The 18,536-nt window shown below is 40.7% G+C and overlaps 1 protein-coding gene across 7 annotated transcripts in view; it reads left to right on the forward strand.

Moving 5' to 3' along the window:
• Nucleotides 1–18,536, forward strand: part of TTC7A (tetratricopeptide repeat domain 7A) — a 162,061-nt gene that overhangs the window by 67,753 nt on the left and 75,772 nt on the right. For all 7 annotated transcript variants that reach the window (XM_015283703.4, NM_001396803.1, NM_001396804.1 and 4 more), the window contains 2 exons: nucleotides 1,793–1,865; nucleotides 7,641–7,801. In XM_015283703.4, coding sequence (XP_015139189.1) covers nucleotides 1,793–1,865; nucleotides 7,641–7,801 — 234 coding nt within the window. The remainder of the gene's footprint in view (nucleotides 1–1,792; nucleotides 1,866–7,640; nucleotides 7,802–18,536) is intronic.

An 18,536-nucleotide genomic window follows, 5' to 3' on the forward strand; every position in this document is an offset into this window, starting at 1 on the left:
GGTCTAAGTCTTGGACTGAAGTATTTAATTCTGGTTTTGTTTTGGTTATAAAAGCATTATAAAAAGTGATGAAATGTTGAATTCTCTGATATCTCTAAGTACAGATGTAGCAAGTTGAGCACTTTACTGGATCCTAGCTGTTTTTCTGATGCTGACCAAAATGGTTTTCCCGCAGTGATTGCAAGGAGCAAGTGGTAGTAGCAACTTACTTTTGCCAAACTGAAACTAGAAATGTAATTCTGGATATTTACCCCATAAGGATCTGAAAGATTAAAAAGTATATATTTTAAAAGCCATTTATATGGTCGCTATTTAGATCAGCAGTATACTTAAAGTCACACCAGTTCCCAGGCTCCAATGTAATACCTTCACTACTGCCCAATTTTTCTGTAATTGCAGTGCTGCAGTGCTTTTAAAGTGCATTTATTTTTGTGCTTTGACCTTTCCCACTGGCTGTAGCTTGTTTTCATGGTATCTTAACTCTAGCTAGGAAGCAGACAAGCTTCTAGTCAGAAATTAGGTACTCAGATTTCAGCCAACAGGAGCGTTCTGACAGTAACTGCTACTGTCTTCCTATATGCCTGGGTTTGATTTGCTTTTCCTTGTTGGCTTTTTTCCCTTGTTTTTCACTTCTTTTAAAATTACTTCTAGGATTTCTCAGACTGCAGTTTGGCTTGTAGCCATCCTTATCACTGGCCTCTTCAGCTAGAAGTTTGAATCAAGTATTTTTCTAATACATTTTGAGGAAACTTAATAGTAGTGTAAAAACTCTCTCTTTTCAAAAGCATAATTAATCTCTTCTCTCGTGCTCCCATGTGAACTTTCCCATTATTTATTGTTGGAGAGGATATTGAAGATTTCACAGGAGCTGCTTGCAAAAGAGGTAGCTCAACCTATGTCAGCAGTTTGGAGTAAAGCTGGATTCTATCTTACAGATTTTTATTATAAAAAAAAAAAAGGCAGCGGGGAATAGGTCAACTCCAACAGGTTCGTTCTTGGTCATAGGCCAAAGTGTCATTTGAGAGGTGGCTGCCATTAATGTGGTGTGCAATTTATTTCCCAAAGCAACTCAGAGAATCTCAGGAGTTGGAAGGGACCTCAAGAGATCATCGAGTCCAACCCCCTGCTAGAGCAGGTGCTCTACCATAGGTTGCACGGGTTGGTGTCCAGACAGGTCTTGAATATCTCCTTAGAAGGAGACTCCACAGCCTCTCTGGGCAACTTGTTCCAGTGCTCTGTCATCTTTTCTGTAAAGAAGTTCATCTGCATGTTTGTATGGAGCTTCCTATGTTTCAGTTTTAGGCTCTTCATCCTATCACTGCAGCACTGAGAAGAGCCTGGCCTCACGCCTTTGCCTCCCACCTCCCTTTAGATATTTATAAATGTCAATCAGATCCCCCCTCAGTTTGAAAGGTGGTAATATAGGAACAAGTTAAGACAGCTATCTCCCTTCACCTAAATTACTTAAAATAATGCCTTAAGAGTTTGTGTCATGAATTAAAAGCTACTTTCTCCATCAGAAATGTAACTTCCAAAACACTTAATGTTTAATGAATGAGCATGTTATATAAATCCTGACAGTTGTATTTTTCACTTGTGTTCCTGTGAGCTTCGCTTATCCAGGTGAGCGTCAATGTACTTTTTGTCAAGATTCAGCATGCTATCCCATTACTGGTCTCGTTTTCTATTGGACAGGTCTGGGTTTTGTTCTGTTCATGTGTGAGTCATGGCAGAGTAGTTCTGCAAAGTACAATCTAACAGGCACTTTTCTTTTTGTGTTGTGTTCTTAAAGAGCACGGGAGTTGGACCGGGAAGATCACCAAATCATCCTCTACCTATCACTGCAGCTGGCTCTTGTCAGACAGGTATGTGCAACAATTACCAACGAACCACAGGGTTCGTTCCTACCTTCACTGTAATCAGTAACAATCAGAATTTGTTTGTGTAAGATTTTTATTTTTTTTAAACAGTAATTCCACAGTGCGTGTGGCCCTGGGGAATATCCTTCCCAATGCTTTTAGCCCTAACTCCTGAGTGGTGCTGTTCCCACTCTGAGCAACTTTGCCTGGGTAGGCTGAGTGAGACGTATTTACTCTGGATATCACGCTGTGTCCTGCCACAGGCTGCTCTCGTTACTGCCTGGTTCTTTATCACACCAGATCACACGTTCTCAGCACTGGGGACTGGTTTATTCCATACTTGGGCACATTCAGCGTTAGCCTTTGATGGGTGCTGGAGCTCTGCGGTGAGTGGGATTAGTTGGCATTTGAATGCTGCTGCAGGTGTTAGTTCATAAACATCAAACTGATCAGTAAATACACTGCACTGTCTTATTTCTCTGTCCCTTCTTTTTAAAAGCCAAAGACTTTATTAGAGTCGTCTCTATTTATTAAATGTTCTTTTAGCTAGATTTGAAATTTCATGGCCTTTTCCTTCTTTGGCAAGCTTTCTGCTTGCTGCAGCTTTATCTTCTTAGTCCAGAGTCAAAAAGTTGGATCCTTCTTACTTTCCTGAGATAATTAGGGGAGCTGTGTGTTCATTAGGTTAAACTAATTGTTCAGGAGAGCACGCTCTTGATAATGTCACTTTTGTAACCCTTTAATAATGAGAGCAGTGTGCTGTGAGGAAGCTTGCAATAAGAAAGGATAATTAAAATGGCTTATTTAACTTTGTCATCAGCCTACTGCCTGCTTTATGATGCAGTTTGCTCAGGGTCTTTGATTTAAAAATATCCAGCTACCCCTCTTTCTCCCACAGCTTCTGCCTCATAAGGAGGCTATCTGATTTGCTGCACCTTTTGCTTCTTGCCCAGAGTAAAAGCATTACAGCTTTTCAACTGCTGCTGAGAATAAAAATTCAAATATTGAAAGTAGAAGAGATTTTTGTGGTCGTTTGTTCTTTCTTCTCTTTACCTGACTACTGCAGTTTAACTCATTATGCTTTCTTTTTCTCCAGTTGTAGCCTGTCTTTACACTGCTGTTTCATGTTCATCTTTTCATTATTCTTTACCCTCCCTGTTCTTTCCTTCAAACTCTTGTTCTCATGTTCACTTTCTCCTTTGTCTTCCTCACCTGTATATTCTCATCCTTGATGTTTTGCCAGTTACCCCTGCTACCCTAGCTGTGTGATCTAAGTGTGTTATGTAGCGTCAGTGTGAGCCCTGTTACGCTGTTCCTGCTCTTCCCCATCTAGTGAGATATAAATCTTCAACGTGTGCTTGGAGAGAGGGAGATACCTGAGATATCTTTATTTTTAGACTGCTGTAAAATATCCTGCTCTTCTTTTGCCAATTTACTTAATGATAAACATTTGGTAATGCATTTTTAATATGCTTAATTATTTAAGGTATCTAATATATTATCTTTCTGATTAACTGAAAGATAAATGATACTTTTTTTTTTTATAGATTGCATTAACTATTAAATGTCACAGTTAGGGTTTCCATCAGGCTATGCTGCAGTACCACACACAAGCTAATACCTGATGATACCTCAGCAATCGGCCTTTTTGTTTCCGTAGCCAACGTCAATAAATGAGGTGCCTTACCCATATGAAAAAATCTAGGTATCAGCTTGTATAGATAAGAGAGCATTCTCATGGAACAAAGCAAAAGAGGCAGATGACTGGTAGAGTGCTGAGTAAAGTTTGAGCAATTCATCTTCCTTGGAAGACTCTGAAATATTTCCAGTATTCCATGGGCACATGAAGGGGGAAATGGAAAAACATAAGCCTCCTTCCAAAACGTGTTGAGGAAGTGGCAATAAGGACAGTGGTTATAAAAGGTTTTTATGGAGTTGGATGCTGAAGACCAGGATCAACCTGATGTTGATCAACCAGGATGAAAGATGGAGTTATGCTTGACGTTCATGGTTGTGGGTATGACTCTGTCTTAAAGAACACCAGAGTAACTGGAAGGACTCCAACAATTCTCGGAGGGTCTGGGTCAGCCCCAAGGCACTTTAAAGTGAATTTTTCAGCAAAATAAAATTCCATCTTCTGTGAAGAGAGTCTCACGTAGATTTTCTCCTAATGTGGCAGTGCCATCACACTGAGATTAACTGGTGCTGAGGTGGGTATCTCCTAGTACAGGTCTGGATGACCACTGGGCAGGCCAATAGACAAGCCAGGCCCCCAGCTCTGGGCTGCTGGTTCAGCTGCTTCTCCTGTTTCTGTGGTAACAGCGTTTGGATCAGCACAAACAAGGTAGCCTGAAGATTTTAAAGCTCACTGATTTTAATGCCTTGCCTTGTTTTTTTAGCAGGCCAGTTTCTATGGAAATGACTCCAGAGAGTCAGAGCTCTTGTTAATTTTAAGTGCTGATTCCATTCTGCTTTTGGGGATGGCGTTGTTTTTGACCTCAAATGCCATGTAAATCAGTACTGGATACATAAAAAACAACACATGGGTTTTCATACCATTTTAATATTTGATTTGACCTTTCTTTGCATGAAAATAGGAAGGCAAAGACAGCCGGGACCAGCAGCTGAGAATTAGAGGTCTCACTTATCAATTTCATCTGTGGGCTGCCAGCAGACTTGAAGTTTCAAGTGGCAATATCCAGAAAACACCTACTGCCCTCCTTCCAGTATATGAAAATAAGAAACAGGAGTTGCGAATACCAGAGAAAACATTTCAGCTGTTTTCTCTGCAGTTTTTATTCTGGTTTCAAGAAGGCAAGTGTGTTAGCTTTTCTTTGCCTCAGGAGAGGAGCTCTGTTTCCATTCAGTGGCTGCTAACGGGGTTCTCTGTCCCAGACCTGATAGGACCTTCTCTGCCGAAGAGGAACATGCAGCTTTTCTGTTGAAGTCTTGATTTTTCCAGTGATGAAAAACAACTTGCAGCAAGAATTAAGTAACATAACATAGCTCACAGATTTGTTCATGCTTGCTTTCTGATGGTCTGCAGCAAGTCTGTTTTGAGCAAACCTTCTTGACAGTCAGTGAAGCTTTCTCCTTTCTATAATCCTTGTGCTATAAAGACAGATGGAAAGGGATAGTGTTAGTGGTTAATTAACTGCAACTCACAACTGATATGAAAATGTAAGGCCTGAAAACTCATTTGAATAAAATACTTAGGAGATCCTATTTGATTTAGCACTCTGAATATGTAGGTGCATTCTACCATTGTGAAATGGTAGAAAAACACTCACACTTTTCCTTTTTATACCTACGGTTATAACATCCAAATGTTTTTAAGGAAGCATGTAGCATTACCAAAATAAAGTCTATTATAAGGGGCAGTCTAAACGATCCACGGTATTCTGGTAGTGCTGCAGGATGCTATTTCTGGCTTACTGCAGTATTTTTGCTTCCTGATCGACATGATCTGAACGTACCTGTGTGCCATGCAGAATAGATGTGGTGTATTTATTAACAGAAAGACAAATCAGAGAAGGGTAGCATAGTCTAATTGCTGGCCCCACTTGGACTTGCAGTCCAGCTGAAATAGGATTACTTTAAGGCGTAGCACTTGTGGGGAATTTAAACTGGCAGCCTACCTCTGAGTTTCAGAGCACCATCTGTGCTACCAGCTTCCATCTTTCTCATATTACATAGTTACTTAAATAAATAAGCTTTGGCTTCTTCAATAGATCAATGATCTCTACTTTTCAAGATAAGTTTGTTTTTGCTGCTGCCAAATATCTTGTTTTTATTGTTCTAGAAGTTCAGTTCAAATTTTGTTGTGACTATTCTGGTGAAAGTTGTTATTTTGTGTAGCACTTCCTGTAGTTGAAAAGAATATCCTGAAATTATTAAAGGGTATCTTTTTTTATGCATGTTGTCCACTGCAGCAGGAGAACTGTAGGCTACTAATGGTGTTACAGAGCTAAGGATTTTTGGGGGGCTCGAGTTAAAACAATTAGGGGTCAAGGAGCATGACTAATGTCCAGAACCTGCCAATCCCTGCAACTCTACAGCAGGTTACTCAAGGCCCCCTCTGGTTTGTTTTTTGGTGGGTTTTTTTTGTTTTTTTGTTTTGTTTTGTTTTGATTAATGAACTTGTTTCTCCCCAAACTTAGCATTTCTTAATGACCACTTGTGCAGGTCTGAGGTTGAGAAACGAAAATCTGAGAAATGTTTTTAGACCCGGGGATAATAAAAGCCTTGATGGCAGCTTTATTTTAGCAAGCCAAATTTATACATCTCTGGTGTACCTCCTGAACGTAGACTGGCAGACCTGGACCTATAGCAGTCTCACGTCTGTTGTCCTGCATCCAAGTTCTCTTGTCATTGACAGCGTTTTTACACAGTAATGAAAAAGCGTCCCAGGAAGCTGCTGAAGGAACATTGATGATTTCAGTCAATATGTTTACTTTAGCTTTGCAGTAGGCTATAATAACACATGACAAACGGTAGTTCATTAAAGCTGAGAACTCAGTCATATGTCCAAACCTGAACCTATGCCAGGACACTCAGCAGAGGGCCAGATGCCAGGTTGGGGTTACGTGTGTGGATCAGTCAATCACTTATCTCCAGGCTTGCATGAAGTCACCAGTAATTACTGTAGTTAAGTACTTTTGCTTGCTTAAGCACAGTAAGAGTGGAAAGTCATTTAGACATTAGCATGAACACAATATGGACTGGTCTCTCAGTAGTATTTCTGGGATCTAGATGTTCCACAAACTGTTGTAACTGTGGGCAGTGTAATGGCTGCTCTCCATTGTTATGTGCAACCTCTTCACCTGAGTGAACTGTGGAGGTGGTGGGAATTCCCCATTGGTGGTATGCCAGGCCAGAAGAACTCTGCAGAGCTTTGCAAGATGGGAAGTTCTCACAGTAGGAAAGAAGGAACCACATTATGTATTCCTTGAGGAGAAAAAGGGGAAGAGAGGAGGAAAAGAAATCCCTATATTGTTCTGTTTTGCTTGCTGCAAGCTTTCAGGGCCAAACACAGATCTGGAAAGAAGCAATTAAGAGTAATTTCTAAACTAGAGGAACTTAAAGAACATTCTCTGTGTAAAACATACTGGAAACCAAAGGAAAAAAGATCTTCTAAAAAATTCCTTTTTGAATATATAGCTTAAATTAAGTTACTGGATCACTAAGTTCTTGTGATATAAATGCATTCGTTCTAGATGTTAAGTTTTCTGCCAAGGGGATCTTGATTCTAAATCACATGCCACTGATTTGTCTGGACTACTCTTCACCTAGCTGATATTTATTTTCCTGATCGCATTTTGAATCTTGCCTCTTTTACCTTTAAGTACTCGTACTTAATTTTTATGTGCTTGATCCAAATCACAAAGAGACAAAATGCAGCTAAGATCTGTAATGCTGTCACACTGCTGAAGAGGCAGCTGCCCATCCTAGAAAATGGAGTTGAGAGTTTGGCCTTTGTAGTGGATTCTTACAGTGTAGAAGCACCATGGATTGATTGGGTCTGGACTGCTGCTGCTGCTGCTTATAAGCAGTAATATAGTAATGCTGCAGAATTTTTGCTAGAATGTGTGGGTTTTCTCAAACAATGCAGCCTGTTTATTTTGGCAGACTGTTCAGACAGTAGAACTCTTCCTCATAAGACGTCTGAATAAGATTTCTTCAGTATTCCTAATGACTATATTTGCTCTTAGCTTTGGGAATAAGAGATAGGACTGAAGGAGAAATATGTTTTCTTTTTATGTCTACCCCATTTCCTTCCAGATTTCTGATGCTATAGAACATCTTCAAGAAGCACTACAACTGTGCAAAGATGACATGAACTCGCTACATCTACTGGCCCTCCTCTTTTCAGCTCAGAAGCACTACCAGCATGCACTGGAAGTTATCAACATGGCTGTTGCTGAATACCCAGAAAGCTTTAGGTAAGAGTTATTGCACATTCTCTTACGTGATGCATCCAGTTAGGAAAGGTCTGCTAACTAGCTCTTTTCTTCTTGGTTGTACATCAGAAGCCTGTTAAATCAGGTGTGCTACTGGTGTGTTACTCTGCATGTAGGTGTACTGTAAAGCTAACATTTGTGAGGCTCAGTGTATTTTTTTTAATGTTTTTTGTGTTCCTGGTCTTTATAACTAATCCTTGTGTTTGCTTGCTTTTCTACTGTCTGTATTCTGGTGTTGTGCTGATGGTATTTTCTCCCATATACATCCCTGTACATTTCTGTATGTCACTTTTCACATGTGGAGGAATGAGTATGAGATACCTATGATGATGTTAGTCTGTATCAGAAATTGTTTTGTAATTTGGCGAACTTCCTGGTTAAAGAGAAAACAGTATTCATGTATTGACCATTGCTTTGATTTTCGTATATGACACAATTTGCTGCAATAACACAACTGGGGGAAAAAAAGCAGTTAAATGTCATAAACTGTAATAATATGTAGTTGAAAAGATGATCTGGCTGCCTAAAGCCAGGTTTCAACCAGCAGAGATTTCCTGGAGCAAGAATTTTCCACTGTTTCCACTATGGACACTCAAAGACAGCTAAGGCAGTCATGGGTGAGGAAGAAGAAACCGGTTCTATGATAAACAGAATATTTGCCATGTAAGATGAAGCAACTGAACATCAAGTCTGGGATCCTTCCTCTAGCGCTCATAATATATGTTTCAGGAGGGGGGTCATAACAAAGAAAATATGGTGTGCAGAGTCAGCTTGAAGGTCTGCTGGGTAGGTTGCTTTGTGATGTCTGGCAATCTGATTTCTCTAAAGCAGGAAATAACATCTCCTCTTCTTCTCAGTGCCCATCTTCATGGAAAAAAGCTTGCAAGGAATAGCAGAATGGTTTGTTTCTGTGAGAAGTGTGGCAGTGAAAACCACAGGTTCATACTTAGTCCTAGATGCAGACTTGCTAGAACGTGTGCTCTTGAAAGGGGCAAAAAGGGGTCTTGAAAAGACCCCTTTTTGCATGTTGCATGTGGTGTTTTATGTAACACAGCTGGCAGAGGGGCTCATTTACAGATATGCTGGGGTGCAGGAGCAGGGCTGGCTTCATCGTCAGCTGCTCTGAGTAGCCAGTCTCTATGGTTCTTTCTCTACACCCACCAACTGATGAGTGAGAGGATAGATAAAGAATGTTAGAGTTGCAAGAAAGAGAAAAAAAAAAAAAAAAAAAAAAAGCATTTATAAAAATAAAAATTAAAAAAGAATGACAGGAATCCATTGGAAGGGGAAGCAGAAAGAATAATATAAATATACAGTTTTGACCAAGTGTTGCAACTGTTTCAGTCTTTGAAAAAGGATTTAGGCACAGCTTATGATAGGAGAGCTCTACTCTTTGTGAAACTTCTTTGTAGGGAGAGAGACCTGATGCTATTATGTAGCTCTAGATTTTACTGCCTTGAAGGAAAATTGTGGTATGTTGAGCTACTGCATGAAATAACTACAGATTACCTCATGTAAATTGTACAGGCAAGTTCTACTGCATTATTTTAAAGCTATATTTAAAAGTGGTTGAATATCCTTCCCAGTTCTCATTGATATGAGCCAGGCAACTGTGTAATCTGGTGCCTGAAGGTTCCTTTACTAATGACAGTTCTTTTTGGAAGCATAGTTTGATTGCATGTACCAATATGCCAATAAAAGAAGATGAAAGCTGCTTTAAGGGACCTTAGAGCACTATATGTAGCAAAACATGAAAGTATTACCTGAATGTATATCCTAAACAAAAGAGAGAATAATACATAAAAATAACACATAAAAATTAAGTTCTCAGCCTAAACTGCAAACATCTACTGTTTCCTTGGTCTCTTGCTGTATATAATTAAGATGAGTTTGCTCCTGTTTTTTCTGTTGGTGTTTTTTTGTTTGTTTGTTTTGCATTGAGTTGTTTCATATGTATTTTAAAGAAATAGTAATTCAGAATCACACAGTTGGTTAGAGTAGTTTTCTACGCTGCCTTGCTAAGCTCACATGAAACATCCTTTGGTGTGAGCCCCATAAGACTGACCCAAATGTGTCTAGAAGTGCCCCTTGTTGAAGTGCTTAAACCTACACATTTACTTGACAGTTCAGTGCTCTGTGTGGTGTATGGTGAGCAGAGATACAAAGGCGACCCTGAGAACAGGGAGGGGTGAATTGAATGTTTTGGATCTAGCCATTGGAGCAGAATGTTAAAGAACAGCTGAATATCCAAAAGCACTACAAGAAAAATGTACTTAGGAAGAGCACTAATGTATGAAAAACTATGTGTTGTAACAAGTGCATTACATTACAGTCAGCAAATGACTGAATTTGAGCATTTGAGTGTATCTTCAAGCAAGACAGAGGAAGACTAGATAGAGGAAGAATGAGAGCTACCTAGGTTGGAAACATTGCGAGGTGGGGTGAACCAAAATACATACACTGCTATGTATGTCATGGTTACCATGGCTGAAACCGATAGAGATAATAGCAGTCTTTATGTGGGAGATATCTCCTGAAAAATGGCTGACTCTTACAGAAGCAGAGTGTCTAGGGGAAAGCCTTATGTTTTTATATCCTGCTGATGTTGGTATGCTTTTAAAATAAGTCAGCGAATGCAATTCCACCACAATATCAAGCATGTTTAGGAGGAAAGAATCCTGCTAGCTTCAGGTATTTCCCATGTAGGTCAACGATGCTGATAATTATAAGCCTTTCTTAAGATGAATTTCTTTGATTATTTTCCAACCCAAAGGTCAGTGTTTCACATGGGATCAGCTGAGGTTACTTCCCCAGGCTTGTCTTGAGGATTGATCTTCTACCTGGAAGAAATAATGTTAGTGAGCATCCCTCACATCCCTCGGATGATCTACTTAAAATAAAGCATTGTTTATTTAGAAAGAAAGGATTTCCATTTTTAAAGCCTGTATTCACATCTCACAAAATGTTCTGTGCAGAAGTCTCATGGGTCTGACAGCCTGCAGAAGCTACCACAAAGACGGGATGGCATGGGTTTTTTTTTTAATCTTCAGATAGCAATACTTTGTCCTGCCTGTTCTGCTCATGTAAAATTGGTTTTATCATTCTGACTCTCCCACTCTTCCAGAGACTGTTTTGTTCTTTGGTCATCTTTTAACTCTATTTTGTTAGCTCCCAGCACTGGAAAACAAAATAATTGTTAGAAAGCTGGAAATAGGCTATCAGTTATACTGATACTCTATTGCTCTGCAATGGCTCCTAGACTGCTTATCAGAACCTTTTCTGTTGTTTGCTGGCTTGCTTTTGCCCTCCTACTTGGCACTCTACTCTACAATCTTATGACATAGCTTCCAGCAATTTCTAGTCACTGCCCAGTGTGACAGGGCATGTTTTGTTAAATGATCCCATCTTCATAGCATTTGTACATCTGATTCCTGAGTTGTAATGCTTTTAAATGAATAGCCTTTAATATACCTTTTCTTCTTAAGCTGTAAGTCACTGTTGTGCTTACAGAGTCTCAAAACTCGCTGTAAAGAGAAATAACACAGAATTAGGCAAAAAGAGGCAGGTGGGTTGCGGTTTGAGAGCAGTACAGCTGTCAATTGCAAATGCTTTTGTTCTGTCAAGGTACTTGATACTACAGAAGCAATTACTGTAAGTGTAGTGCAAAACATTCAGAAGGCAAGAGATATTAAATATGTATCCTGGATACTACCAATAAAATGAAGTAAATTTTGCCTGGAGAATTTCTGGTGATGGTGTTTTAGCAGAAAGCATTTTTTTGCTGTTGTTTTGGAGGAGGTATTTGTTATGGTCAGCCTTCGAAATACAGCCTTCTAGATTTTAAGTGGTCTTCTGGCAAGATTTATCTGTCATGGTCTGTTGCAGACTTACTGTTGAGAGAGCAGTTATGTGATATATAAGTGATGTCATTGACCAGGTGCTTCTGCTCACTGCAGAACAAACAGACAAAACCAACAACATATAATCAAGATCTCAAATGCATTATTAATGTGTCATCTGCAGTTTTTCTATTACTTCTAAGGCTGCGTAATTAATGTTGAAAATAAACAATTCATGCTTGCTTTGGGCAACATCCTTAGGGGCACTTGTGGAGTACTACGTATTGTTGACAAACCATAAATTAGAACTGTCTCTTTGCCTTTAATCTTCATGGAGAATAAGGAGTCAATTGTCCCTAAGTTGCTGGTTTGCAAACCCTGGTGTTATACCTAGTCAGTATTTCAGTTTTTATGTCAGCATAGATATAGCCCCTTCTCAACTATCTGTGCTGTTTTACCACTTTTCTCCTGAAGTTGTGGTGGCCTCACTTAGCTTTCGAAGTGTGGCTTTAGAGAATCAGATCATCATGTTTATATGACTCCAGCTCATCATTATGCAAGAGGCAATGAAGCCTGGTACATCTTGTGTGCAGTCATGGTGATAAAAACAGCTTGTTAAAATTCTCAGAATATTGTATTGTATTCTGAACTTCTCAAGGGCGCAAGGCCTGAGGATCTAAAGCAGCAATAAATTCATATTTTTCTGTAGCATCTAATCATGTTACGCAAGTCTTAGAATATTCAAAACTCCTGAGGGTGGAGCTTTGTAAGTTGACTTCTTGTAGTGGTGTGTTTGCACCGTGGTTCATGAGAGTGACCCATAAATGTTTTTATCTCTGTATTGATGCCTTAGGTGACAGTACAGAGTAGTAATAAAAAGAAAGGAATATGTACTTGGCACGATGTGACCGATCTCTACTATGAGAATACAAAACATTTTAGGCATCTATGATTCACTTGAACAAGAAGGAGATATAACAGAGGGTTGTTTTGCGTTGAGTTTTTGCTGTACTAACCACTAACATTTGCTTTTGTTGGCTTGTTAGGTTCTGGTTTTGTTTTAATAAAATTAACATTAAAAAAAAAAAAACCAAATGAAATATTGCAATAATCATTACTGTACTCTGGGGAACTGGGAATGATACTCAACATTTGTATGCCAAATATATGAAAGAAAATCTTTAAGCTAGTCTCCTGGCTCTTATTCGTGATGACACAAATACTTAAAGCTGTTTTAGAACTAGGAATCCAGGTGTTGTTTTTTTGTTTGGTTTTTGTTGTTGTTGTTGTTGTTTTTCTATTTTGGATTTATTTCCACACTTTTAGCTTGTTTGGGTTTGATTTTTGCCCTGGATAATTTTCTTTTCCTGGATGAGAAGGAAACAGAAAGCACTTCTTTGTTATCCAAGGTCAGATTCCACTTGTGGTGGATTTTAAAGAAATATATGCACCCTTTTCTAAGGATGACAATCTGATCTAAGACAAAAGTTCAGTAGATGAGCATGATTGTCTTCTATCTGCCAATTTAATGTAGTGGGAATAAATATCCCCATCTGGTTTGTGTCTATGTATGCCGTGTGTTAGTGTATATCTCAGCCGTGTGTTAGTGTATATCTCAATTCATTTTACAGTTTTATGGAGATTCTTCAGTGATATCTGGGGTTACTTCCAAGCCCACACAGTACAGGTTTCAGGTAACTAATAAAAGGCATTTGACAGAGCTTGGAGTAGAAACCTACTGCAGACTTGCTTTCTTGGTAGAGTATGAAAGGAAGGAGCCATGCTGTTTTCCAATGTTAAAAGCAGCAGTTTGAGTCTTTCCTTTGGAGGAAAAAAAGAAAGAAAAAAGATTTCTTATAGCCTTTTTTTTTTTTTCCTTCCACCTGAGTAAATGATTACTGTTGCGGTTCATTTAAGATCTCTGGAGAGAGCAACAGGGCTTCCAAATACTGCTTTTGGCACTGGAGAAGTAATGCAAGTTCTGCAGATACATAGGCATCACTTTCAGAATGCGGGAACATGATTAGAGACAGCATCCTCAAGGTACTACTGTACTTGAGAGTGATTTATTTGTGTAAAAGCAGGAAATTCCATAAGGAAATGTCTCTAACTTTGTGTTTTAGATTTCAAGCTCAGATTTTGTGGGCTTCCCCATTGATTCCTGCTGTTTGCTTGTTGTTCTTAACATTTTGTTTAAGGCTTAGTGACTACTGATAAGCCAGAGGAAAATGAAACCTTTAAACCACTTTGTGATAGTAACAACTGGCAAACTTAATCATGGATCTTAAAATTTGTGCTTCTTTGAAGGGTCGGGCCTTAACAGAATAAATTTTGACCATTCAGCACAGCTGCTTTTTGAAAGAGCAAAATGTCAGTTCTGTATTCATCTATTCACAATTAATTTCTTTCCATTAGTTCCCTATCTGAATAGGGAGATGGATATTTTTCAGTTCCTGCTGGCTCACTTCAGTGCACTGTATATTCTGCCCTATCAGTTCCTGCCCCCACACGCTTTTCTCCCTGCTACATGTCATTTTCTTTCCAATGGCTGTAGGGTGTTCTGCTTTATATTCAAAGGAAGCGTTTAGGAGCCCTGTCTGCTTTATATTCAAAGGAAGTGTTTAGGAGCCCTGCCAGCGTGTATTGAAAAATAGCATGTGTGTGTTGATTAGCAGTGAGTGAGGTTGCCACCAGGAACTCTGCTGGCTGGAATTTGTCTGTAGTGTGCACATGTGGATTATCCAAGGTGAGGAGGGGCTTGGTTATTGGGATCACTGTGTTTCTGCTAGGCACTTTTGTGAATCCCAGCGGTAGAGCTGGGTAATGGAGACCAGAATAAGGACCTGAGGCATTCTTGCTGCTTGGAAATCAAACAGAGAAACAGGGGAGGATGGTAATGACTGCACAGGAAGCCCAGCTCCGGACTTTACCTGCTGCCAGGCTACATGGGGAGGCTGCATAGGATGCCATCATTTACTAGCAGCTTCAGATATCAGGTTCTGCTGACACCACAATGACAGCCTTTCTGAACTGAATACTTTTGAGGCTGTTCAATTATAGATATGAAGGAGAGAGCAAGATGCCCTTGCTTGGCTTTTTTTCATCTTTGTGTATCTGGTGAAGGTGAAGGAAAAGGCAAACGAAAGTATGTTGTCAAACATACAGATCTGGTAATCTGAAAGTGCTTCTTGAGGTTCCCAGAAGCCAATCATCAACAATATACTGGAAGAGATGTTGGTTTTCTTTGTCTTACTGGACAGTTCTGTTTTTACTGAAACCTTTGAAAATGGAAGGGTGAGCAGGAGTCTCATTTTTAGGTTAGAATTTATTTTTCGGAACAAAGAACATTACCTTTATTAGTGTTCGCTGAGAATGACTGTTGCTGGAAAGCACAGGTGCTCAAATAAATAAAGGCATGGGTGTCATACTTAGCAAATTGCTCTTTGGTGTGGTGAATGACTTTCCAAGAAGTTTGCAATGCAGTCGGGCTGTGTTTTCCTACAGATGAGTATTGTGCTCTGATCACTCAATGAAAGGGTTTTTTTTTTTCATATCCAGCTGGAAATTCCAGCCTTGAGTGATTCCTATTGTAAGCTCCTAGGAGTGTTTATCTAATGAGAAAAGCACAAAAGAGATTGATTTGTATTATTTTCTATGAAAAGAAGAAGGAAGGAAAAGTATTTAGACTTTCCAAAGAACTGATCGGGGAACAGAAACTAAGCATAGCAGTTTTTCAGTCACGAATGTTTTTTGTCATCTGAAAACAGAGAAAGCCCTTGCTCCTCACTCTCTCAGAGTCACTGGTAATCATTGCTTCTTTAGTGGTAAGTCTGCTTCTGTTCCCAGTGTCATCTGCAGAACCCAGGATGTAAGCAGACACAGACATATTATTCAATATTAAGTAACACAAATGTTGACTAATATTTTAGTCTTCTTTTGTAAAGAAAGCAATGAATGGAGACACTATAACGGAGAGAGAGACTGCAGCGTAGAAGTTCTGCATTACCATCATGCCTTTCAAAATAAAAACGTACAGACATATTCCTCAGTATGCAAACATTTTACAAAAAAAAGCCACCCCAAACCAACAGATAACGTGAGTCATTTTAATGTTTGCCTTATTCATTTGTACCTTAGCTTGAAGTTTTCTATTATGGATGTAGTTCAGGAGTGAATTTGCCTTATGGCCATATTTTTGGAGGAAGGGCAAATACGAGGATGGAGAGCTACGTGATCTAATCCAGCGTCATTATCATTAGCAGAGTTCTTGCTACATATTTTCTCTTGGAAATATGAACCACTGTAAGTCTAACAGGCTAAGAAATGAATGCAATGACCTCTACTCCGTATGTCTGCCAGCTGGAGAAGTGGAAGGAGGCTGGTAAGTAGCACCTCAAATGAGGATCATAGCAGTAAGCAGTTGCACTTAAATTCATAGTGAAAGGACTCCTGGGTATCTTTTTTCCTCTGGAATATGGCCATCTGAACACTTGCAATGATTTGAAGTTATTTGGTAGTTTTTCTTGCATTTTCTCAGAACAAAGGTGCTGTCTTTCAGGTGTTGGTAGAGCATACTGCACAGTGCTTCTGATCCCAGCTGAGAATATAGCGTGCCACTGCAATGCATATTCAAGGCCCTGGAGCGTGTCCAGAGGAGGGCAACAAAGCTGGTGAGGGGTCTGGAGCACAAGCCTTATGAGGAGTGGCTGAAGGAGCTGGGATTGCTCAGTCTAGAGAAGAGGAGGCTCAGGGGAGACCTTATTGCTCTCTCTAACTACCTGAAGGGAGGTTGTAGTGAGCTGAGGGTCCTGAGGGTCAGCCTCTTCTCCCGGGTGACTAGTGATAGGCCTAGAGGGAATGGCTTCAAGCTGCGCCAGGAAGGTTCAGGCTGGATGTTAGGAAATACTGCTTCTCTGAAAGGGTGGTCAGGCACTGGAATGGGCTGCCCAGAGAGGTGGTGGAGTCACCGAGCCTGGTGGTGTTCAAAGAGCGTTTGAATGTTGTGTTGAGGGACATGGTTTAGTGAGAACCATTGGTGAAGGGCGAACAAATGGTTGGACTGGATGATCCTGTGGGTCTTTTCCAACCTTGGTGATTCTGTGATTCTATGATATGATGAACAGAAGAGACAGCCAGTTGATCCTTCCACAGGCAGGCAAGGGAGCTAAAGGAGGAAGCCATGCCTCTCACCATGTGAATTTACCCAAACAGTTGTTCTGTCCTGTTCAAGAATTAGATATTTGCTGTACTGGTGCATGGAACAGAAAAAAAAAATTGTTTGGCTGAATAAATTTAAGTGGGAAAAGCAGTGAAGTAGAAATGATGTAACTCAAGGTGAAACAAAATTGTTAGGATATATATGCTGGGATTGTCTTTTAAGGTTAGTGAGCCTCGTTAAACCCTCCCTGGAGTATTTGCAGAGGAAGTGTTTGGAGAGGTTGCTCTGACACTGGGTGACAAAAATGTCACTTGAGAGGAAAAGGTTCCCTCTGCCCACCTCCAGCCATGTGTGCCTGGTGCCCTGACCCACAAGAAGGGTGCTTCCTGCCAAATTATGCTGCAAAAGAGATGTGCACCAGTTGCAAGACCCTCTTAAAAACAGTTGTTGTGTGCAAGGGAGTACCAGTTGCATGGTGGATATCTGTGCTGCTGGAGCTACTTCCCATGAGGATCTGCAGCCCAGCTCCTTGGGGCACTGCTGGCAGAGAGCCATTGTGGGGACATGGGCCTATTAGGGCCATCTGCCCAGCTGTTTGCTCTTGCAGCCTTGAGTCTTGTGGAGCCGGTAGGCTGCTCTTAGCATCTCTTTGACTAAACATTGAGAACGACTGCAAGATAGATGAGCATAGCAGTCAGTGGTAACCAGGGCAAGTTAGCAGACAAGAGAAAAATGCTGGAGGTTCTCCTGGGTAACACAAACCAAATATGTTCTAGTGCACAGAGAAGTGCCCAAGGCTTAAAGCTCCTTGCAAACACTCCCACTCTTTTCAGCCTCACCTCAAGCACTGTGTGCAGTTTTGGGCCCCACAGTATAAGAGCATAACACTATTAGTGAGTCTCCACAGAAGGATTACAAAGATGTGAACGGCTTATAGGGCAAGATGAATGAGGAGGGGCTGAAATCCGTGGGTTTGCTCAGCCCGGAGCAGAGGAGCTGAGGGGAGGCGTCATGGCGGCTGCAGTTCCTCACAGGGTGCAGAGGGGCAGCGCTGAGCTCTGCTGTCTCTGACAGCAACAGGGCCCGAGGGGACAGCGTGGAGCTGTGCCAGGGGAGGGTTGGGTGGGGGTTAGGGACAGGGTCTGCACCAGAGGGTGATGGGCATGGAACAGGCTGTCCAGGGTAGTGGGCACAGCCCTCTGCTGCCGGAGTTAAAGGAACAGTTGAACAGCACTCTCTGACATGGGGTGTGGGTGTTGGGTGATGCTGTGTGGAGCCAGGGGTTGGACTTGATGATCTTTGTGGGTTCCTTCCAACTCAGGTTATTCTATGATTCTATGGTATGTCTTGTGTTAAAACAAAATAAAGCCACCTCGGGAAACCACTGGTGAGTGGGGACAGTGTTCACTTGAGAAGGTTTGTGCCACTGCCAACCAGCTGTGCTGATCTCACTCCTGGGGGGGACCTTTGATCAGTGTAGGAGGGCTTTAATCTGTTCTTTTCCTATACCTTCAGGAGGAGGTGTTTCTGTGATGGAGAATGATCACACTCCCTCTGCTTTCCAGAGCTGTGTGGCTCCATTGTGTGGAGAGGCTTGTTCAGAGCTGTGCACTCCTATATGGGGAGTTTATTGCTTGGAGAGGGTGGGTTGGTTTGTTTTTGCATCAGGAGTCATTCACATAAAACGGCACGTTGGAGTCAGGATACATGTACTGAATTA

The sequence above is a fragment of the Gallus gallus genome, chromosome 3 (assembly GCF_016699485.2).
Source record: "Gallus gallus isolate bGalGal1 chromosome 3, bGalGal1.mat.broiler.GRCg7b, whole genome shotgun sequence".
NCBI lineage: Eukaryota > Metazoa > Chordata > Aves > Galliformes > Phasianidae > Gallus > Gallus gallus.